Source organism: Pseudorca crassidens, chromosome 5, assembly GCF_039906515.1.
Source record: "Pseudorca crassidens isolate mPseCra1 chromosome 5, mPseCra1.hap1, whole genome shotgun sequence".
Lineage (NCBI taxonomy): Eukaryota > Metazoa > Chordata > Mammalia > Artiodactyla > Delphinidae > Pseudorca > Pseudorca crassidens.
Window position 1 is genome coordinate 14,798,470 of NC_090300.1, and position 24,193 is coordinate 14,822,662.

Genomic DNA, 24,193 nt, shown 5'->3' on the forward strand with positions numbered 1-24,193 from the left:
CATTCTGGGTGAAGGGAAGAAAGGTGAAAGATGAAAATGTGCTATTATTCATTCTATTAGTAGAGATTAACTGGTTTCAGCTATAGGTTAGTACTTTTGAACATCAGGTTAACGAGGGAGAGTGGACTTGATTGGTGATGATGTCAGCCACTAAAAGTGATGGAGCTTTTGATTTAATGAATGTGAAATTGCCTTCAAGTTTGATCTGCTAGCACGTAAACCCGTTGGATCTCTGTGATTTGAGGATGAGAGGATAAGTTTGGAGGATGGTAGTGAATTTAAAAATAAAAACTAAAAGCACAATCTAAGGATTTTTCCAGATAGCTGTAAGTGTACAGAGTGTCACTTCCATGCCAAAGTAAGCTAGGGTTCTCTTATTTGAAGCATCTCAGACATCCGCCAACACCCTACAGAACTATATCCCCAAAGCCAAGGTTCACCGTGGGGTTTCTCTGAGTGCAGGCTGTTGAGGACAACCAGCCATCATAACTTACTTTATGAAGGGATCAAGACAAGAATGGATCTGATAAACCCTAGCTAAGTTCAGCTGAGTTCTATGGACCAGAAGCTGAGCATTGAAAGATGATACCCAGATGCTCAACAGGGAAGTTTCAGTCTGATAGCAGTAGAAATAAAAGAAAAAGTAAAAATGATGGGGCAGAAAAGAGAGTGACCCTCATGGGAAAGTAAATTTGGAAAATAGAGAAAAGAAAAAAAAGCTACTTAGAAAATTATAAGAAATTGATAAGAAAAAGTGAGGTCAGACCACAGAATGTTTTGAGGGAGAATGATTAGTTTTAAGCAGACAGCGGTTAAATAGATAGTGGAGCCTTGTAGATAGAGTCTGTATAATAAGTTAACATCACACACCTGGAGCTCAGCTGCCAGTGCTTCAATCCTGATTCTGCCAATTCCACATGATCTTGAGTGAATTCCTTAAACTTTTCTGTGATTTGATTTCCTTATATGTATTCACTTCCTTAACCTTGTGAGGTAAAGTTCTTAGAGCAGTCGTAGCATAAAGCAAGCTCTGTGATATTGGTGTTACTCTTCTTCCTGGTTACAGCTGATATACACGAATGCTTCAGTACCTGGAGTAGGGCAGAATTGCGGAATTGAGTCATTGTTGTGAAGGTTGTAGTTGAATCCGTATACATAGATGAATTCTTACTCTAAGTATTTCTTCTTGTACAGATGTTCTGTCTCTCTTTCAATTTATCATTTCTAACTTTTCACTTCTCTGTTTTCCTACCTTATAGGCTTCCTCTTATTCCAACCTGATCCTAGAATCTGCTTTAAGTTAAAGCTTCCACAGAAAATGTTGAGAATGTATAAGTGCAGTTTGAGTTTGCAGGTTTGACGCAAGGCACATCCTGTTAGATCTAATAGCTCTTTTCCTGGGCTGTGCTTGGGATATACCATAGATTCCCTTCTTTCTCACAGACTCATTCCCTAGGTTGTCTAACCTTGCTTGACTCTGTTTCGCTGTTTCTGGAGTTTGCCATAGTACAACATAAAAACTAAAGGATGTTTCTGAACACTTTTTAAAAACTTTATTTTGAAGAAATTATAGATACTCCAGAATTACAGAAATGGTACAGAGAGGATCTTGTGTTTCTATCAACCAGAGTCCTCCTATGATGACATCTTACAGTGCATTATCAAAAACAGGAAGTTGCTACTGGCATAGTACAACTAATTAGACCACATACCTTTCTTGGGTTTCACCAGTTTTTGCATGCACTCATATGGGGGAGGAGGAGAGGAGTGATGGTAACATCTCTGTGTATAATTCTTTGACATTTTGTCACATGTGTAGATTTGTATAACCGCCAACATGTTCAAGATGCAGAGCTATTGCATCACTACAAACGAACTCCCTCATGTTCCAATCACTTGTGTGTAATGCACCAGTCTACCATTAGCCTGTGGCCCAACCTCAGAGTGGTTAGCAATCACTGGTCTCCTTTAATATGTGTCCTTTTCCCATCTTTCAGAATAATCACTTATAAGCACTAAAGCTATTTTTCAGTTTGCTTTTATTTGGGGAGGGTGAATAATTTTTTGTAGTCCTAATCATATGCACAAATATCTTTTCAGGGCACCACATGAGAACTGTAAGAAAAATATTTATTTCAGTGGATATAATCAAAAGCTGTGTGATCAAATGAGTTAAATTTTTTGTTTGAGTCTGTTGTGTGTATTTCATAATTCTAGTTGGGATTGTTCTAGAATACAACATGGAGGTATGGTTTCTTTAAAAACCGACTTAATATCTAAGAAACATTTTCTTTTTTTAATGGGCACCTGGACTTGTGAAATGTCTGGTATGGGAAATTACTGAAATGCTTTTCAGCTGATTGAAATGTTATTTTTAATTTTTTAATTTTACTTTTTGAAACATGGTAATAACTCCATATGGTACCAAAGGCCACAAATGGTGAAGAATAACTCTCACACTTCAAACTCTAGTGTCAGAGTTCTTTACCCAGAGGCAATCACTGTATCTCGCGTATACAAGATATCCTTGAGTATCCTTCCGAAGATGTTTTATGCATGTTCAATCCTAGGAGTGTGTAGAACCTTTAGCATATAATTGTTTCGAGGCTGCGTTTTTCATTTAACACTGTGCTTTAGAGATGTTCCATTGATAAGGAACATGAGGGTCTGCTTGTTATTTTAAATTGAAAACATAGTGCGATATTGGGTTGGCCAAAAGGTTCATTTGGTTTTTTCCGTAAGATGGCTCTAGCAGCACTTAGTTGTCTTTAACTTCATTCAAAACAGTTTCGTTAGATTGTATGTGACAGCTGTCATATCAGCGTGCATTCAAAAAAAGGCTTAGCAAAATTGATGAATTTTTGTGTAGCCATTTTAATACTGAAGATGGAAGAAAGAAAGCAACATTTTACATATTACACTTTATTATTTCAAGAAATGTAAAACCGCAACTGAGATGCACAAAAAGATTTGTGCAGGGTGTGGAGAAGGTGCTATGACGGATTGAATGTGTCAAAAGTGGTTTGCAAAGTTTCGTGCTGGAGATTTCTCACTGGATGATGCTCCACGGTCGGGTAGACCAGTTGAAGTTGATAGTGATCAAATCGAAACAATAATGGAGAACAATCAACATTATACCACGCGGGAGAGAGCCAACATACTCAGAATATCCAAACCAGGCATTGCAGTCATCATTTGCACCAGCTTGGTTGTGTGAATCGCTTTAATGCTTGGGTTCCACATAAGTTAAGTGAAAAAAACCTTCTGGACCATATTTCCCTATGCGATTCTCTACTGAAACGTAATGAAAACATTCCATTTTTAAAACAAACTGTGATGGGCGATGAAAAGCGGGTACCATACAACAATGTGGAATGGAAGAGATTGTGGGGCAAGTGAAATGAACCACCACCAACCACACCAAAGGCCGGGCTTCATCCAAAGAAGGTGATGTGTATATGGTGGGATTGGAAGGGAGTTCTCTATTATGAGCTCCTTCCGGAAAACCAAATGATTAATTCCAAAAAGTACTGCTCCCATTTAGACCAGCTGAAAGCAGCACTTGACAAAAAGCGTCCAGAATTAGTCAACAGAAAATGCATAATCTTCCATCAGGATATTGCAAGACCGCACATTTCTTTGATGACCAGGCAAAAACTGTTACAGCTTGGCTGGGAAGTTCTGATTCATCCGCCGTATTCACCAGACATTGCACGGTCCGATTTCCATTTATTTCGGTGTCTACCAAATTCGCTTAATGGAAAAAATTTCAGTTCTCTGGAAGACTGTAAAAGGCATCTGGAACAGTTCTTTGGTCAAAAAGATAAAAAGTTTTGGGAAGATGGATTTACAAAGTTGCCTGAAAAATGGCAGAAGGTAGTGGAAGAGAACGGTGAATCATTGTTCAATAAAGTTCTTGGTGAAAATGAAAAACCGTCTTTTATTTTTACTTAAAAAAACACTTAAAAAAGGCACTTTTTGGCCCACCCAATATTATGATTTATAATAGGAAATATATATTTGGTCTTTGTTTCTAGCATAGAAAAACCTTTGGCATTTCCTATGAGAGCAACAGTGCCTTTTTTTATGTTAATGAGATGACTTTTGGAAAGCCCCTAAGGGTGGGAGCCCTTGCCTTTGGAGTCAACCATGTGATTAGAGGGTTAGAACTTTTAGTCCCACCCCCGATCTCTGATCTCTGTGGGGGGTGGGGGCGCGAGGGTGGGGGCTGGAGATTGAGTTCAGTTGCCAGAGGTCAGTGATTTAATCAAACATACCTGTGTAGTAGGACCTCCTAAAAACCCAAAAGGAGGGAGTTCAGGGAGCTTCCAGGTTGGTGACCCAGAAATGCTTACACGTTCCACCGTGTCAGGTCCCACACTCTGTGAGGATGGAAGCTCCTTTGTTTGGGATCCCGCCCTGTGTTTCTCTTCATCTGACTGTTGATTCGTCTCTTCCAGTATCCTCTGTAATAAACTGGTAATCTAGTGAGTAAACTGCTTTCCTGGGTCCTGTGAGCCACTCTAGCAAATTGATCAAACCCAAGGAGGCGGTCCGGGGAACCTCGATTTGTAGCCAGTCAGTCAGAGGACCAGTAACAACCTGGACTTGCTCTTGACCTCTGAGGTGGGGTGGGGCCCCCTTCTTGTAGGACTGAACCCTTAACTTGTGGCACCTGATGCTGTCCCCTGGTAGGTGGTGTCAGAATTGTGTTGAGTTGTAGGACGACCAGCTGGTGTTGGAACTTTGCTTGGATGTGTGGGGAAAACCACCCCCCACACACACTTTGGAATTGGATTCAGAGCCCTTACATATTATTTCACAATGTGGATGTGCAGCTCAAAGACCTCTCATCTGAAAAATGTTCATAACTACCAATTTATTCCTTAGTTTTTCCTTTCTCCAAATCAAATTAAAGAAAAAAGAAAGTTCATGAGTCATAAAATAATAGATAAATAGTATTTAAGGCATTGAGTCATAGAATTCCAGACATCTCTCACACATAAATGACTCACTTTCTGTGTGTGCTGTGTATGTGGTTTATACTGTGGAATAGATGTGTTCCTCAATTTGAGTGGGTCTGTTCATATTTAAACAGTAGGGAAGTTTGATGTGTTAGTGATTAACAGTGAAAAGCCTTAAGCCAAGGATCTTTTTATTAAATTGACTAAGTTAGGACTCAGCTTTGAATAAAGCCTGATATTTAGTGGTTCTGTGTTAGCTGTTTCAATGACAGTTTGTTCAGTAATTTCTATGCAAACCATTTGTTTGATGGGGTATGTATTAGAATAAAAAACATGGTCTTGTGGAAATTAGTTGGGGTTCGAGAGACAGGAACTCTTCGCTTATTAAAAACATTAATAACGACTATACCAACTATTTTAAGAACAAAAACAGTATCACAAATATATTAAAATTATACGAAGAAATGTATGTAGAGCCAGTTATAATTGTGTTACACATATCTTTCTAATTCCTTTATATACTACAGCTAAACCTTTTTGGAATTGCCTGTGAATATTTTTAACCCTCTTTTTTTTTTTTTTTTTTTTTTTTTTGTGGTATGCGGGCCTCTCACTGTTGTGGCCTCTCCCTTTGCGGAGCACAGGCTCCGGACGCGCAGGCTCAGCGGCCATGGCTCACGGGCCCAGCCGCTCCGCGGCATGTGGGATCTTCCTGGACCAGGGCACGAACCGGTGTCCCTTGCATCGGCAGGCGGACTCTCAACCACTGCACCACCAGGGAAGCCCTAACCCCTCTTTTGACTAGCAGTTTTTTTCCTAATTTATTCTCATTGGCCTAACTATCTTTTCTTTGCATAATTGGGGTTTTGATTGCCAAACTGGAAAATTATTATGACGTGAAAATTTTCATTTTTTTAAATCTTGAAAGTTATAATGTTATCTTAATACAAGAGACCCCAAAACACAATACCTATTTAAATAAGAATTTTATTTCTCTTAATAGTCTAGAAGTTAGTGGTCCAGCTCTTTGTTGGTGGGGCAGCTGTGCTCTACAAGATGATTCAGTACGTTTTGCTTAACAGACTTGTAGGATATTGGCCTGCCTCTGCATGGTCAAAGCCGATACAGTTGCACATGTGCCTTCTAGCCTGAGGGAAGTGGGAAAGTTTTAGTCTAGCTCTGGATTGGTGTCTTTTAGGTTGAAGATGACCTGAAAGTTGTGCCTTTACTTCCACTCACGTACCATTGGTCCACACTAAGTAACAAAACTTCAAGGCATGCTAGGAGTCTATCCTCTTGCTGGTGGGTAAATAACCAGGTAAAACTTTATTCCTATGGACAAAGGGGAAAACGGATAATGGAAAACAACTAATAATCTGGCTCAAAAGCCAGTATCTAAAAAATTGGATGTAAATTTCAAACTGAATATTTCTAAATGAATAGCTTTCTCAGATACAGCCAAGTCAGCAACACTGTTGTAACTTTAGATGAAGTGTAATGTGAATTGAATCCCTGAATGTGACATTACTGTAAGATCTTGCTTCTCAAACTGGAGGACATTGTTGTTTGAGGGGGGAAGTACACACAGCCATGCACTTAGATGTAGCTTCTCTTCCTGGAGGAAGATTTAGAAGACTATGCATAGGATAGGAATATATTTTAGAGCTAAAAACGAAATTGGCAGGACCTTTAAGAAAAAGCTTAGGATTATTTTAAGGGATAATTTCAGATCCCCAGAGATATTTTCTATTTTTGCCACTATAGTCCTGTGGAAACATTTTGATAAGCAAACTTTTTTGTTTGTTAGGGTTTGTTTTAGTTAGTTAGATCAACAATTCTAAACTATGTAAAATTGTGGAAATATATTGGGGGGGTGGGCAAGTAGTATGAAGTAAAGGAAATTTTCTTGTGTATACAAGCAGCATAGGCATCTTTATTCAAAGAAAGTCTTAAGTTATTTCTTTGTCATCTTAGATTTTTCTTTTATTCTTTGCTGCATTTTATACAATTCTTTTAAGGCCAAAATATATTTTTTAGGCTCTTCTTCTCCTTGCAGAGAAATAATGGGACTTGCAGACTACACTAGAGTTGTGGGAGTAGTAAGCTGTAGTTAATAATGGCTTTTCTTCATTTAAAGTATATTAAAATTAACTTTATATTAAAACTTATGTTCCATCTTTCCTTCTTATCACAGGACAATGAAAAGAGAACTCCACTGCATGCTGCTGCCTATCTTGGAGATGCAGAAATCATTGAATTGCTTATTTTATCTGGTATGGTAAGCTCTGTGTAAGAGCACATCATGCACATTTTGGTCATATTTAATATTTATTAAACCTCATTGACTATTTCTTCATATTTGTTAAACAACCTGAAACTTATTTGTTCATTCTAGAAGTAATGATCTCATATCATGTCCCAGGTACTGTTTTAGTGCTTAGAGTACATTGGAAAACAAGTCACTGCCTTGCGGAGCATATACTCTAAAGAAAAACAGGCTACAAATACAAGTAAATTTTACAGTATGTTAGAAGGAGATAAGTGCTATGGAAAAATGAAAAAGTAGATCAGAATACAGTCAGCCCTCTGTTTTCATGGGTTCTGAATCCATGGATTCAAACAGCCACAGATCAAAAATATTTGGAAAAAATTCCAGAATGTTCCAGAAGGCAGAATTTGAATTTACCATGCACTGGCAACTATTTACATAGCATTTAAATTGTATTAGGTATTATAAGTAATCTAGAGATAATTTAAAGTATACAGAAGAATATGCATAGGTTATATGCAAATACTATGCCATTTTATATAAGAGCTTTGAGCATCTGTAGATTCTGATATCCACAGTGGGTCCTGGAACCAATCCCTTGCAAATGCTGAGGGACAGCTGTAATGGAGTGGGATGAGAATTATATAAGTTGGGTATTATATGGAGTAGTCATACAAGGCCTCATTGACCTCAGAGTTGCTGGGAGATGATAATAGTTCTCCAACGAGGAGGTGATAGTAGCTTGGAGCTAGTACAGCATTGGAGGGGATTAGGAAAGATGTGATTGTAGATATATTTTGAAAATGATGCCAGCAAGATTTATGTCTTTAAATAGCTTGTGTCTAATTCTTTTTGAGGGCCTGTAAAATATATTTTAGGAAATTGTACTTTATTTTTAAATTTCTTCTAACCTGTTCAAGACCTTACAATATGAAATAATGGTAAAACTGTGTCCTATAGAATAGCACCTATGGTGGTCAGACTTCTTGCAGTCCTAAAACAGGCAATCAAAGGGAGTTTAGAAATATTTTTGTTGTATCCAGATGATCGTAAGTGATATTTATTGAAAAAGGATGCCTATGTTTGAATTGTGCTTATGTTGCCAGATTGCACAGATATATGCATAATGCAATTGGAGAGATAGTATCATTCCTTTGATATTTGGGAGAAGGAGCACTGAGAGAAATTTTGAGTGAAAATCCTCTTAAATAGTAGCCTGAATAGAATTTTGCCATTATAAATTAATAAAGTTTTTTAAATGTGGTTTTTATAACAAATTGCATGATCTTATAGAATTACAGTCACTTATGGACCAAGCTAATATTCTTGTATTAGTTTCTTTATGAATAACTTTATCAGTGACATACTTCCTTGAAGATGTCTGTTCCTCTATGGATGCTAGCTCACTAGTTTTCAGCTGAAATTTACTAGAGGTAAGAACTGAGGAGGTTCAAGAGAAAAATAATGCTTCCTCTTAATTGAGGCATATTCTGCTTTAATAATATATCCAGGACCAGATGGCTTCACAGGTGAATTCTACCAAACATTTAAAGAAGAGTTAATACCTATCTTTCTCAAACTGTTCCAAAATTTGAAGAGGAAGGAATGCTTCCAACCTCATTTGAGGTCAGCATTACCCTGATACCAAAATCAGAAAAAGACACTACAATAAAAGGAAGTTACACCCCAATTTCCCAGATGAACATAGATGCAAAAATCTTTAATAAAATATTAATAAACTAAATTCAACAATACGTTAAAAGGATCATACCTCATGATCAAGTGGAATTTATTACAGGGATGCAAGGATGGTTCAGCTTCCACAAATCAATCAATGTGATACACGCCTTAACAAAATGAGGCTAAAAATCATATGATCATCTCAATAGATGTAGAAAGAGCATTTGACAAAATTCAACACCTACTCATGGTAAAAACTCTGAACAAAGTAAGTATAGAGGGACTATACCTCAACATAATAAAGTCCATATATGGCAAGCCCACAGCAAACATACTTAAAGCTGAAAAGCTGAAACCTTTTCCTCTGAAATCAGGGGCATGGTGAGAATACCCAGTCTGATCACTTTTTCAGCAGTCCTAGAAGTCCTAGCCATAGCAGTTAGGCAAGAAAAATAAATTAAAAGTGTTCAGATTGGAAAGGAAGAAGTAAACTGTCTCTTTTTGCAGGTGACTTATTACATATAGAAAACTATAAAGACTCCATCAAAAAACTATTAGAAATGATAAACAATTTTAGTAAAGTTGCAGGATCCAAAATCAATATACAAAAATCTGTGTGCTTGTATATACTAATAACTATCAGAAAGAGAAATTAATAAAATAGTTCCATTTATGATTGCATCAAAAAGAGTAAAATACCTAGGAATAAATTTAACCAAGGAAGTGAAAGAGCTGTACACTGAAAACTATAAGACATTGATGAAAGAAATTGAGGAAGGCACAAAGAAATGGAAAGATATTCCATGCTTGTGGATTGGAAGAATTAATATTGTTAAAATGTCCATACTACCCAAAGCAACCTACAGGTTCAGTGCAATCCCTGTCAAAATTCCAGTGGCATTTTTCACAGAAGTAGAACAAAACAATCCTAAAATATGTATGGAACCACAAAGACCCAAGTAGCCAAAGCATTCTTGAGAAAGAACATTAAAACTGGAGCTTCCTGATTTTTAAACTGTATTACAGAGCTGTAATAATCAAAACAGTATAGTATTGGCATAAAAACAGACACAGAGATCAGTGGAACAAAAGAGAGCCCCAAAATAAACTTGTGCATGTTGTGATCGATTAAGGCAAAGGAGCTAAGAATAGACAATGGGGAAAGGACCATCTCTTCAATAAATGGTGGTGGGAAAACTGGGCAACTATCTTACACCATACACAAAAATCAACTCAAAATGGGTTAAAGACTTGAACATAAGACCCCAAATCATAAAACTCATAGAAGAAAACATACAAGGTAAGCTCCTTGGACTCAGTCTTGGCGATGATATTTTAGATTTGACACTAAAAACAAAGAAAACAAAATCAGATATAACAAGTGGGACTATATCAAACAACAAAGCTTCTTTCTGCATAGCAAAGGAAACCAACAAAATGAAAAGGCAACCTACAGAATAGGAGAAAGTAATGTGCAAATTATATATCTAATAAGGGATTGATATCCAAAATATATAAAGAACTCATATAACTCAGTAGCAAAAAACAGACAAACCAATCTGGTTAAAAGTCAGCCAGAGGGACTGAATACACATTTTTCCAAAGAAGACAGAGATATGGCCAAAGGTACATGAAAAAGTGCTCAACATCACTAATCATCAGGGAAGTGCAAAGCAAAACCACAATGAGATACCACCTCATACTTGTTAGAATGGCTATCATTAAAAAAAAGAAACAAGCATTAACAAGTATTAGTAGGGATGTAGAGAAAAGGAAAACCCCTGTTGGTGGGAATATAAATTGGTATAGCCACCGCGGAAAACAGTATGGAGGGTCCTCAAAAAATTAAAAATAGAACTGCCATATATGATCCAGCAAACCCACTTCTGTGTGTATATCCAAAGGAAACAAAATTACCATCTCAAAGAGATACAGGCATGTTCATTGCAGCATTATTCACAATAGCCAAGACATGGAAACAACCTAAATGTATGTCAATGGATGAATAAAGATGATGTGGTAAATGCATACATTGAAATATTATTTGGCTGTAAAAAAAGAAGCAAATCCTGCCATTTGCAGCAATATGGATGGACCTTGAGGGCATTATGCTAAATGAAATAAGTCAGAGAAAGACAAATAATTCATAATCTCACTTACATGTGGAATCTACAAAAACCAAATTGATAGAAACAGAGAATAGATTGGTTGTTGCCAGAGGTAGACAAGTGGGGGGTGGAGGAAATGAGTAAAGGTGGTCAAATGGTACAAACTTCTAGTTATAAGATAGTTCTGGGGATGCAAGCTTAAAAGTCTCATCACAAGAAAAAAATTTTAACTATGTGAGGTGATGGATGTTAACTTATTGTAGTAATCATTTCTATATTATATGTCATATCATTTTGTTCTACATCTTAAACTAATATAATGTTATATGTTAATTATATAATAAAACTGGGGGGAAAATAATGATCACCCAGAACAGTAGTCTTCAAACAGTATATGTACACTCCTGAGGTTCTGTAGTGGTGTTTCACGGGTTCTGCTTAAATTTGGTTTGAATGCCATGGTTGTTGAGGCCCAAGTTATACACTAATTTACATACCCCGATTTCAAAATAGCCTTATAATTGTATTGAATGAATTTTTAGTAAGTTATAAATTAGAATTGAAACTAAGTGTTTTACCTGATAATTCCCTAAAGAAGAGAATTAAATACATGAACGGGAAAGTAGACAACAACATTAGGCTAATTTGTTTGTAATTAGTAATGAAAATTGTTACTGAAAAGTTTAGGGTAGACTGTTCTTACCCTTCATGTTAGTTACCAATGACATGTTACAATAGTAATTAGGTTAACTTTAGTGTAATCTTAAGAAAATTAAGCAATGTGAAATAATAATCTCCATTTAGCTCTTGCATTATACAAAAGTCATGGTATGCTCCAATAAGAACACACAATAAAGTAAATTACTATAATTTCATATTATAAAAACTACTTTGGTATCCATGGCAAGGAATAAATAGTTCCTAAAATATTTCTCTAAAACGAAAAGTGAAGAATATAAAGAAATTGATCGTTCCTTAGAGCCGTGTACTTCGATGTTCATGGATGTTTATGTTTCAGGTTTTGGTGGTTTTCTGATTTACTGTGGTGAGAAGTTAGGAAGTAACGTTTTGTAATTTGTTTCACTCTTGTGTTTCCATTGTCAAGAATTACGACGTTACAGTTTAATTTGTAATCATAATTCCCGCTGTTTTATCACACACACTCTGTCCTTATTCATAGCTTCTCTATTCCCAGGTTTTAAAATTTTGATGTCTCTTGGTTAAATAGACCTCATCATCAAGTAGTTTTTGTTTTTATATTTTCTGTAAGAGCTCATGGATATTGTATTCTGTGGTATCTTATTTATTTTGGACCATTTCTTTTTTTTTATTTAGTTGAAGGGTAGATAAGCTAGTTATAAAATTCTCAATTTATGCTTTTTCCTTTCAATATTGTAGATGTTACTCCACTGTCTTCTAGCGAGTGAAAGTCTTGAATTGAGCTCCTCTCTGCTTACATTCCATCCCCCCATTACACTTTCCACCACCATAGTCCATTCTCTTCTGCCTGGATGCCTGTAGGATTCAATTCTTTATCCCTGAAATTCATGCTAACTTTCCTAGGCTAAATCTCTTGATTCTTTTTGCTAGGGCATTATGTGAATGTACACTTTTAGTTTTGAAATTCGGATTTTTATTTCATTTATATCTTTCATTGCATCTTTACATGTTTTATTTCCGTGTGTTTTTCTGTCAGTAAATTTTTGTGCAGTGTGTTTTGCTACTAAAATGGATATCCTTCATCTGTCTTTATCAGCTATTTTCTGATTGTAATTTTGTCTTTAAATTTAGTTTTAAGTTATTTCCTTTTACCTATCCTTCATTCATTCAACAAATACTTAATGAGCCTGGCTGCGTAGCAGGTACCATTCTAGGTGCTGTGGTAGAGCAGTGAATAAAATAAATGAAGTCCCAGCCTTTATGGAGTTTATGTTTTAATGGGGGAGATAGTAGCAAGTTAATATATAGTTTGTCATGTGTTGATAATTGCTATGGAAAAATTAAAGGAATGGTATGTTGGGTGGGGATCAGTTGCTATTTTGTGTTGGGTTATCAGGAAAGGATTCAGTGACATTCGAGGAGATACGCAAATATGGAAGCGAGCCTTGCATATGGTGCAGATGTTTACTGGAAATTAAGAGATTAGCAAGAACAAACACCGTGAGGTGTAGCATGTTTGGAGGCAAGTGAAAAAAGCAGTAGGAGGTAAAGCAGAGGTTGGGGGTGTTCCAGGTAAATACCTGCTTTGGCCCTTAAAGTGATGTGGAAAACCAATGGGGAGTTTTAGGTGGAGGGACAGAGGCTGACCTAGTTTTTTAAAGATTCACTCTGGCTGTGGCTTCAGATTCTTGACTGTGTTGTAAGACATGTCTGCTCTGCTTTTTGTTGTTTCTAGGCTTTTATCTTTGATTGCTTTATTTTCCTTTTCTCTTTCCTGATCTGCCAGCTCTCATCTCTTTGCATTGTTTTACCTCTTTCTTGGAGCTTTTCTTTGAGGTCTCTGTTCAGAACTTAATTTCTCTGAAGTTGTGTATAAAGAGTAGTTCACAAATTCTTCCTCTCCTTTCCTGGGATAATTTCTTTCAAATATATTTACCTATTAACTGTATTCTGCTCAGTTTACTCTGCTTTTGTATATTTTTGCTCTAGTCCTGTGCTGAATCCTTTAAGGTTTTTTTTTTTTGTTTTTTTGGCCACACCATGCAGCTTGTGGGATCTTAGTTCCCCTACCAGGGATTGAACCCGGGCTGTTAGCAGTGAAAGCGTGGAGTCCTAACCACTGGACTGCCATTATATATCATTGAGGAATATGCTTTTTCCAGAACATCTGTTTGGAGTAGGGAGGGGCAAAAAACGCCTCATAGATTAACTGTGTGGTTTCCTTTACTCATAGAACTACCTGTTAGATCTGTGGGAAAGAACTACAAGACAGAGCTGCCAAGTAAACTATGAAAAACCTGACAAACTTTTCATCTTAAGTATTGGCATATCCCAATGATCTGTACTGTTCTAAGGTGCGATGGCTTAGGAGTGAATATGATTTGAACCTAATACATTTTTAGAGGGTGTCAAATTCAGAACCAGGCAGATCCATCGCCTGACCCTAAACACGGTCCTAAAGTAAATCGCTTGAGGAAATTGGATCCCAAAGATTACAGGTGGGGAATTTTGAAGTGTGTCCATATTTCATTGGAGATCAAAGAAGCCTAACTAAAAGAATTGTGGGCTGACTCACATGATAGCTTCTTTTTGAAAAGGCTGTTTTATCTTGAAGATTATGAGTTTGGAGGAACTAAGGTGATTGGCAGTGGAAAGAATCAGAACATTCGAAATTCCTTAAAAATTTATTGATTTAAATAACTTTGTGTTACACATAATTAAAAAAAAAAACCTTTAAAAAATAAATAATGAAGATTCTTGCTTGATCTCTCCTGTAGCACAGCCTTACCTTGTTCTTCTGTGTTATAAAGGGAGAGTCTCCTGTGGATGACCTCTAGATCATCTAAAAGGGTGTTAGATAGGGATTCTAGGACACAAACAGTGGAGAGAAGGGGGCAAAAGGACATTCACACAAACACGCTCTTTTAATCGAATTGGTAGCCTTCCTGAAGAAACTTCACTTGATGTCCATGATGCATTTTTAAGATTCATGGATGAGGGGTATAACTTTTGACATGTTATATGTAATCAAACAAGTGAATCCTTCCGTAGAATCTATATAGTAACACTAGAGTCTAGTAGAATTACTCTTACAATTATTATTGAATGGAGCAAAGTAATTGGAAGCAGTGAGTGCTTACTATATCTCAAGTACTGTGTTAAATTTAGCTTTTTCATTTATGACCTCATTTTATCCTCAACTCTGAAGGTATTATTATAGATAAAGGAAGCGAAAGCATTTAGAGATGTGATAACTGGCTGAAAGTTATACTGCTAATAAAAGCTAGAGCCAGCATAGTAAGTCAGACCCAGGCTATCTGACTGTGGAGTTCAGGCTATCTGACTCTTAACTCTGCTGCAGTCTGAACTGTGCTCCCCTCTACACTCTACCCACCCCCATCTACTTAGCATTTAGTAAAATTTGTATAGAAAATAACTTTTGTTGAAGAACTTCTGTTTTAAGGACTAAATTTACTGGCTGCCTAAATATAGATATTTTTATGGGAGCTATTCGTGTAATGCTTATATTTTTCAAACATAGGTTTACCAGTACCTCAGGCTGTTTATAGCATGTGTTAGGTGGTTAAATAATGTGTTGTATTAATCATTTAATTGGCCTTTTATAGAAAATAAAGTTCTTAATAAGGAAATACGTATACTGTGTTTCTGGTAATAAGAATTAGACCTAAAGTGTGTGACGTTTGAAAGACTGCAGTGTTGGTATATAAGTTTACTAGGGCTGCCATCACAAATTACTACAAGATGAGTGGCTTAAACAACAAAATTTATTTTCTCACAGTTCTGGAAGCTGGAAGTACAAGATCAAGGTGTTGGCAGAGTCAGTTTCTTCTGAAAGCTGTGAGAGAAGGATCTGTTCTAGGACTTTCTCCTTGGCTTGTAGATGACCGCCTTCTTGTGTCTTCCATCGGTACATGTCTATGTCCAAATTTCTAATGCTTATAAGGATCCAGTCATATTGCATTAGGGCCCATGCTAAAAAAAAAAACACCTCATTTTAACTTAATTACCTCTGTGAAGACCCTGAGGTGCTGGGGTTAGGACTTCAGCATATGAATTTGGTGGTGGGGACACAGTTCAACCGACAATATCTATATATCCATAACACCCTCTTAAATGATACAGTGCACTAGCTTGGTGGTAGGGGGGGTGGTCTAGCATCACAGGTGGAAAAGTGGAAATGTACTTGCTTTTTGCTCATTCTTCTCCCAACCTGAAAACGGAATCTGAAGCTTTTGCCACTGATTTTGGTAGACAGCCAAAGGAAAGCATTATTTCCAGTTTGGGAAGAGTGCTAAAAGTACTTGGCTCCTGGCCCAGCTCACTGAATAGGGACTATCTCCTCTGTGGCTTAGGAGCAGAGAAAAAAACTATGCTCTGCAAACAGAAGTTTTAGAAAATTATTAGTGGGACTATAATTATTACAAACAAATAGGAAAATAGAAATAATTTTAATAGCATTAAATCTCAGGTACTTCGCCTAGATCAGAGGCTGATAGACTTTTTATGTGAAGGGTCATACAGACACACTGGCAACTACTCATCTCTACTCCTGTGATGCGAAAGCTACTTATTTAACACGTAAGTGAATAGGTGTAGCTATGTTGCAGTAAAACTTTATTTAAAAATAGGTGGCTGGCAGTCTGTGGGCTGTAATTTGAAGATCCCTGGCATTGATTATAAAGATATTATCTTACCTATTTAATGTTAAAGTAAGGCAAGGTATTTAATAAGCATGAAATAACTTATTCTGAGTATTTCAAAATAGGGTAGAATATTATCACTGGAAATGGATCGTAGAGATCATTTACCACAGCTCTTATTTTACTGATAACTGAGGTTCAAAAATCAAAGAATTGGCAGATCTTGGTGAGTGATCAGATTAGGGAGAAAGCAGGTGAATTAGTCTTCTTGCGGAATGAGACCTAGAGTCACATGGGACACTTGTGATTTGGTGCCTGACTTTGTAGAGCTCAGAAACAGGTGCTCCCTGTGTTCTTTTAACCTGGGGCCTAGCCTCCCTTGAGAGAGAGACAGACAGAGACGCGCATGGGCATGCACACACAAGGATTATTATTACCAAAATGAAGGCGTAGGCATATGAGGAGCAGTCCCAGGTCACACAGCCTGCTGGTTACAGAGCCATTATTAGATCACAGGTCTTACTCCTGGGCTCCATCCGCTGACCCCTGACTGCCTCCTCATATGTCCAGACCTCTCTTCAGCTACATTGCTGGCAAGAGCCCAGGCTAGACTGATAAAAGTGAACCAGATTTTTTTATTTTTTAAAATTACTTTCGTTTTATCTCTAAATGTAGTAGACATGTATCTAATTTTGGAAGAAATTTTACCTTAAATATGTTTTTTCTTTTAAAAAGCTATTGTTTCAGAATATATTTTATATGTGTGAATTAGTAAATGAAAAGATTGGGTGAAAGGAAGAAGGTTATCTGGATTTTTCTGTATAATCTAACTGTGGTATCAAATGGATACAACCAAGCTGTTTGGATGACCCTGCAGTTGATTTTTGCTTGCTTGTTTTCTTTTTGCTTTTAACGTATTGGAAATCTGATCACATCTGGAAAGGTGAATCCAAATTCAGATATTTGATGAGACGTAGGTTCTGGCTGCTTGTTCTTCTTCAGGGAAAGCTCAGTTGATGTACATTTGATAGATTTGTGGGTGAAAGGGAGTCTAGTAAAGACAGTCTTTGATTTATACAGTGGGGCATAACAACCTTGGGTTTTTCTAGATACGCTGCTAGCACTCAGGAGGCTTTCTTTGGGTGTCAGTTTGCAGTGGTCATCAGTGACATCATCCGCAAATTGCTGTCTTGTCTGCAGCTTCCACAGCAGTGCTTCTCCTACCACAGGGTCTCCCGGTAGCCTGACTGCAGCAATTGAGATGGCGCTGCTATTTTATGTTCTTTCCTGTTTTAATGATTAGGAAATAGTAAAGAAATTAATCTTTTCTTGAGAGAAACTTAAGTCTTGTGACTTAAGATCATCCTTTGGAATCACAAATATTATACTCTGCCAGGGAGAGAGCCTGTGATGATGCTACTGGAGCTGTTACATTTGGTTTTATTTCTCTCTAGGAAGACTATTTTGTGTTTTCAGTGGATAGGATTTCTTTCTTTTCCTGCCCTCCCTCCCTCCCTCTTCGTTCTCTCCCTCCCCATCTTCCCCTTTCCCACTCTCTCCCCTTCCCCCTAGGTCTGTTCCCCTCCCCCTCTTCCTCCTCTCTGTCTCCCTCCATCCCCCGCCTCTCTCTCCCTCTCCCCTCCCCATCTCCTTCTCTCTCTCCCTCCCCTCTCCTTCTCTTTTTCCTGTCTTCATCTTCTTTGTGGCTAGTTTTCAGCTGTTGGATTAGTTACTTTACTCTGGAAATGTCTTTTCCATTACTGGAATTACTTTGTAGTGTGTATATGAATATGTAGCTAATTTTGGAGCTCTGTGTGGAACAGAAGTCTGGTTACCTTCAGAGAGCTCACGTGAGATGAGCTCTGGTAGCCTGGACGTCTGATGTGCACTGCCATGTTTATTGTTCTTAAGCCATTTTTCATTGTGCAGCCAACTGCTGCTCTTATAATGGACCTTGCTATGCCATGTTCGTCTGTTAATATATAAGGCACATACTAATTTACCCATGTGGGCAGGGGAGATATTTGTTGTATTGTGTCCTTAGAGATAGCTCAACCATTACTCACATACTTGACCTTTAATTTCCAAGGAATTAAAATATCTGATTAGTGTTACTAGAAGATGACTTAACACAAGTGTCTTCTGAGATGGGATATGATTAGATGTCTAAAATTCCATTGTGCTGATCTTCCTGCAGTTAAGTATCTTTAGAATCTTTAAAAAAGAGCAAGCCAAATTTTTTATCAAGTTGTCTACTAGTTGCAAGTGGCAGCATGATGTGTCCTCGTTAAGCCACTAGTGGATTATTTGTTATAGTCACTCATGTTTTTGATAAAATTAACTTTGAATTTTTTATTAAAAGAGAAAGAAAGACGATTTAATTAATTAGTTAATTATTGTAACTTAAAATGGAAGAATGAAGCAAGCAGGTTTTTTACTTTGGGCTGCCAAATGCACCATAAATATTAGATTTTCTTCCTTCAGTTGTATATCTGATAACCCATTTCCAAAAGAAAGACAGACTATCTTCACCCTCTTCCTGCTTTCCAATTTTTTCTTTGCACTTGAAGCCAAATTCTTGGAGTGATTTTTCATGACCACTCCTTTCATTTCATTTCCTCTTCAGTACATTTCACTTTTTGAACATGTAGTATTTCAGTTTCATTTCCGAATTAAAATATACACACCTTTAAAGGTATACAGCTTACAGCGCAGTTGCCTTTCTACCCTAGTTCCCCATCACATCATCCAATTCTTATTGCCCCCCACCACCAATGCAAACACATAGGCAACCGCTGTTCTTAATGTCTTAGCTTTCCTCCAGGGTTTCCTTTTGCAAATGTAAATATAGATACTTAACTCTTCCTTTTTCTATGTAAAAGTAAAGAATATTATTCATACAGCTCTCACTTATTGCTGTTTTTACATTTTTTTTTTTTTTTTTGCGGCACGCGGGCCTCTCACTGTTGTGGCCTCTCCTGTTGCGGGGCACAGGCTCCCGCCGCGCAGGCTCAGTGGCCATGGCTCACAGGCCTAGCCGCTCCACGGCATGTGGGATCTTTCCTGGACCAGGGACACAAACCCGTGTCCCCTGCATCTGCAGGCGGACTCTAAACCACTGCGCCACCAAGGAAGCCCTATTTTTACTTTTTATTTCTCAGATCTTTATCAGCACGTAGAGATCATCCTCATTTTTTGTGACAGCCACATTCTATTTCCTTGTCGGTTAATGCCTTGAATCGGACTTCTGACCCTTCCCATTTGTTGGAGGCCCATTTTCAGGCCTCATTCTTCTCTACTTCTGTCTTTCCGGGGTACTTGTGTCTTTTGAGTGTCTGTGTCACTACCCTTCTGGCCTTAATGCCAGGACCTGCCCTCCTACTGTGCACATAAATACAAAATCATAGAAAGAGGTACAGGAATTATAGAGAACCATTGAAGTTCCAAGTGATAAATGGGGAGAAGGAAGGAGCCTCTTCACTGTCTCTAGGGCTCCAACTTTCTGACCCGTGAACATTTCAAGTGTTTGTGCTCTTACCCAAAACAAATGCTGACTTTATTGTGGTCAGAAAAGCTTCTTTTCACCATTTCGATCTCCACAGAACCTGGCCAGTAGTTGTTCATATGTTTATTACATTAATATACCACTGTCTCTGGCTGGGTTGTTGTTTTTTTTTAATTGGCTGTGTTGGGTCTTCATTGCTGCACGTGGGCTTTCGCTAGTTGTGACGAGTGGGGCTACTCTTTGTTGTGGTGTGCAGGCTTCCCATTGTGGTGGCTTCTCTTGTTGCGGAGCATGGGCTCTAGGCACGCGGGCTCAGTAGTTGTGGCTTGTGGGCTCCAGAGCGCAGGCTCAGTAGTTGTGGCGCGTGGGCTTAGTTGCTCTGCGGCATGTGGCATCTTCCCAGACCAGGGCTCGAACCCGTGTCCCCTGCATTGGCAGGCGGATTCTTAACCACTCTGCCACCAGGGAAGTCCCTCTGGCTGGTTCTTTATTTTGCTGACTCCCTTTCTTTCTCCCACAGCTTTAAGCAATCTTGAAAGCTCTCCTCCTGGTTCATGATTCACTGGCCCTGCCCACACAGAGTTCAGCTTCAACTGCTGCACTTGTGGATGATTTCCTACACCTGCCTTTCATTCATTTTCTCTCACATTCAGACTTATAAAATCTACCTCTAATGTATCCGTGCTACATGTACTAGGTACATTGGTTTGTATGTTAATCTTTTTTGTTGGTTTTTTATTGTTTGTTTGTATTTTGACTGTGCCGTGCTGCATGTGAGATTTCAGTTCCCTGACCAGGGATTGAACCCATGCCCCCTGCGTTGGAAGCTCGGAGTGCTAACCACTGGACCACCAGGGAACTCCCCTGTTAATTTTTGTAACAAGGTATTAGGGGATCTGGTTTATAGATGAAGAAATGTAGGTTCAGAGGGATCATATAGCTAGTTAGGGACCTATAGCTAGAGGTTATTCGGGCTGTAACTTGGAGTCACTGCACTTGATTATTACGTAGAACCTCACACTCAAAACAATGTAAACATTAGGATGTCTGAGTTCTATCCTTGGTTCTGCTGTAGTTGACTCTGGCGGTGAGCTGCTTGCTTGTACCAGCATTTCATCATCTAGAAAGTATGGAGGTTGGACTAGGTTCCTAAAGCCTCTTCTCACTTAGCTAGTTATTATTCTAGATGTAAATCTAGGATTGCTCATAGTGCAGGACCTGTTGCAAGTTCCTCTAGTCCTGAGAGTCAAGGTGGTTTCTCTCTACGTAGAGGGATCCCACGGTGTGCTGCTTCTGTTTGGTGGGGATTTAAGCACCAAATCAGTGGATTTTACATAGGTGATAGATTTTTTCCCCCTCAAATTACATAATACACTTATTGTCTTACTAAATTGTATTTCCATTCTATTAAGGAAAATTTGTGTCCATTGACTTAATGATTTTTAAACAAAAAATACATAGTTGATTTGTTTTAATTATTACTACTTTAGAACTTTAGGTATAACATGGAAAGACATGTGGATTGGTTCATTTCCTTTCTCAGTATTTTCCCCTAAGTTTATAGCCATTGTATCCATTTATAAAATAACTTTATAGTACTAAAGCATTTTTAATCAATACTGGAGAACTATTTTGATATTACTGTATTGCATTATAACATGATACATTCATTAGTAAAGAATTATAATGAAGACTTTGTAATGGTCTACGTTTTATGTCTTAGTATTCTTATTCATGTATTTAAGTATTTGAGGTTTTTAACACAAATTCTACATTGGGGTCTGATTTTCATTTTGGATGTGCTCTGTATAAAGGTGGCTTTTCTAGACTATATATAAAATGATGTTTCTTTGATTTTTAATAAAAAGAGCTAGTACCTTACTGGATAATTATATCAATTAAAAAGGATAGTTTTGTTTTGTAATTTAAGGGTGATTTATTAGCAGAAAGTATAAAAATGAAGTACTACATTTTCAGTTGTTATTTATCCAATTTGGACTATATATAACTAGTATTTCAGGATATTTACTTAAAATATTTTATGTAAAATATTTCAATTTATTTTTTTCTTCTTGTTACAGGAGCTAGAGTTAATGCCAAAGACAACAAATGGTTGACACCTTTACACAGAGCAGTTGCATCTTGTAGTGAGGTATGAAATTTCTCTTAGTAAATATTTTGTATATAAAATCATTAAGTAGGCCTGCCTATGAGTCCATATTCAAATTCTGTATTTTCAAAAAAGGAAAAAGCAACTGAAAATACCTAGACTGGTCACTTTACTTTGGAATTTGTTCAAACCAAGTTAATTGTTCCATTTTCCTTTTGTGACTGAGGCCTCTTGGAGAGTCTGAAGTGGCAGAGAATAGAAAACCCTGCTTCTGTACTTCTTACAAGAGAGCAGTTGTTTTTCTATCTTACAAATTCCTCCTCAAGGCTTTTCTCTGCTGACTGGTTCACAGTAGCCTAATAGACATGTATGTTGCAGAGGTTCTGCTGGTTGTGGTCAAGAAATAATCTCAGCAGTGTGTAATGACTAAATGAAATATTGTTTAGGTAAACACTGAAATTAGTTTCAGAAACATTACTTGATCTCACATGTTGCCAGTTCTAAATACAATCTTAAAATATGTTAGGTGTCTTATGAGGAAGAACAATTCCTTTTTATTTATAATCCTGTGTATTGTTTGACCTTCAAGATAACTGACATTTTGGGAGAAAGTTCATTTTTATATTTGTCATATCTTCTAGTCCTCATAACATCCTTGTAGGATAGATATTTTAAGGAACTGTGTAGTTAATAATTTGCCAGAACCACTCAGCTGTTGAGTAGCAGAGATGACACAAATACCTGGACCCTCTTTTTTTCTGTCATTTTACTGCCTTTCTAAAATGGATTGGGTACTTTTTACAGATGCATTGTGCCCAAAGCACCCCTTTTACCTATCTTACGATAGTTGAAAACATTTTTTAAATAAAAGGTGAGACTGTATAAATTAATGTTTTCTTCAGTTATTCAAATTGTGGGAGACGAGGGAGGGTGGCTACTGCTGCTTCTCCCCATCATGGGGCCAGATAGTTCTGGAGAGAGAAGGGGAACACATGCCTTGGGAGGATGTTTCCCCAGGAGAAACTGGGGGCGCTCCTTTCTGTTCATTCTTCTTTGTATTCCTCATTTCGAAGTACACCTTGAACCCCAAATGAGAGTTGGGTGAGTGAAGAAGAGTGGAGGAGAAGGTGGCTGGAAGGGAGGGACTGTAAATGCTGCGGTGTGACAGAGGCGGTCTGTTGACCATAAGCCTCTGGATCGGGAGAGGACGGTGGTCCTTGGTGGCTACAGCTAGTGAACTGTGGGACTTGGATCAGGAGACACTGGCTTCAGATATCACCTGCCACTTTCTAGCTGTGTGATCTTGGGCAAATCTGGGAATTCTGAAAACTAAGACCTATTAACCAAAATACTTTGAACTCTGAAATTCATGGTAATGTTTTTAAGTTAGTGGTTAGCCCTCTTGCAGTGAAGTTTCTTTAAATAAAGGCGGTTAAGGAAGATAAACATTGCCATCATGGCAACCTATTGATAAATTAGTCATACTTACCTATTTTTTGGTATGACTCTTGGAAATATGACTATTAAATTTAGTGGAGTTTTGTCAAATTAAATCATCAGAAAGAACACTTTGTATATTTGTAGAGATTATAAAACAGGCCAAAGATTCTTTAAAAAAATAATTAATGTTAAAGGCAGATTGCAGGTTCTACCCAGAGGCCTAACTGCTGATTTTTTAAAACTCTGTACGTGGCTTGAACTTAAGGGCAAGCTGTAGGTTAGAAAGCAACAGATCCTAATAAGTTTAAGTTTAAGCTTTTCAACCTAAAAAAGGTTTAGGCTTTTCATCCTAAAAACTACTAGGCTATGTAGTATTACTACTCTTCTGCAGGATTATGGGAAACAGCTATAAAATGTAACCATTCCATAAAAATATAACTTCTGTAAACCCTGAGCCCTAAGGATTATTTTTCTTTTAAAAGGAAAATGCCATGATTAGGAAAACTGCTAGGAAACCTAGTCAAGATTATCAGTTTCACTGGTGTTCTTTTAATTATTCTTGTCATATCCTAAGAGCAAAAGAAAGCTATACTTACATTACTTACTTCATTTAATAGAAAACATAACCGCAAAGGGGTATATAAAAAGGCAAAATTTTAGGTAGCTTTTGGTTTATGTTTTTGAGATACCATGAGAGAAGTAAGCTCTACAGAAGATGATTAGAGTGACTATTTTCTCACTTCTCCCAAGGACAGAGATGACTAGCATCGCTGAAGATGCATAGTAAGGAAGTTAA

The 24,193-nt window shown here is 37.5% G+C and overlaps 1 protein-coding gene and 1 non-coding gene across 7 annotated transcripts in view; both read left to right on the plus strand.

The window, feature by feature from the left end:
• The window catches only part of ANKRD28 (ankyrin repeat domain 28), a 185,265-nt gene that overhangs the window by 96,259 nt on the left and 64,813 nt on the right, over positions 1-24,193 (plus strand). For 3 of the 6 annotated variants that reach the window (XM_067737409.1, XM_067737408.1, XM_067737407.1), the window contains exon 3: positions 7,159-7,237. In XM_067737409.1, the coding sequence (XP_067593510.1) occupies positions 7,159-7,237 (79 nt within the window). Of the gene's footprint in view, positions 1-7,158; positions 7,238-15,589; positions 15,610-21,928; positions 22,000-24,193 lie in introns of those variants that run through there. The other 3 variants (XM_067737405.1, XM_067737404.1, XM_067737406.1) reach the window with 2 other exon arrangements.
• LOC137225625 (small nucleolar RNA SNORA18) lies at positions 13,821-13,955 on the plus strand. Its single transcript, XR_010943936.1, has one exon. It is a non-coding gene; the product is annotated as a small nucleolar RNA SNORA18 (small nucleolar RNA).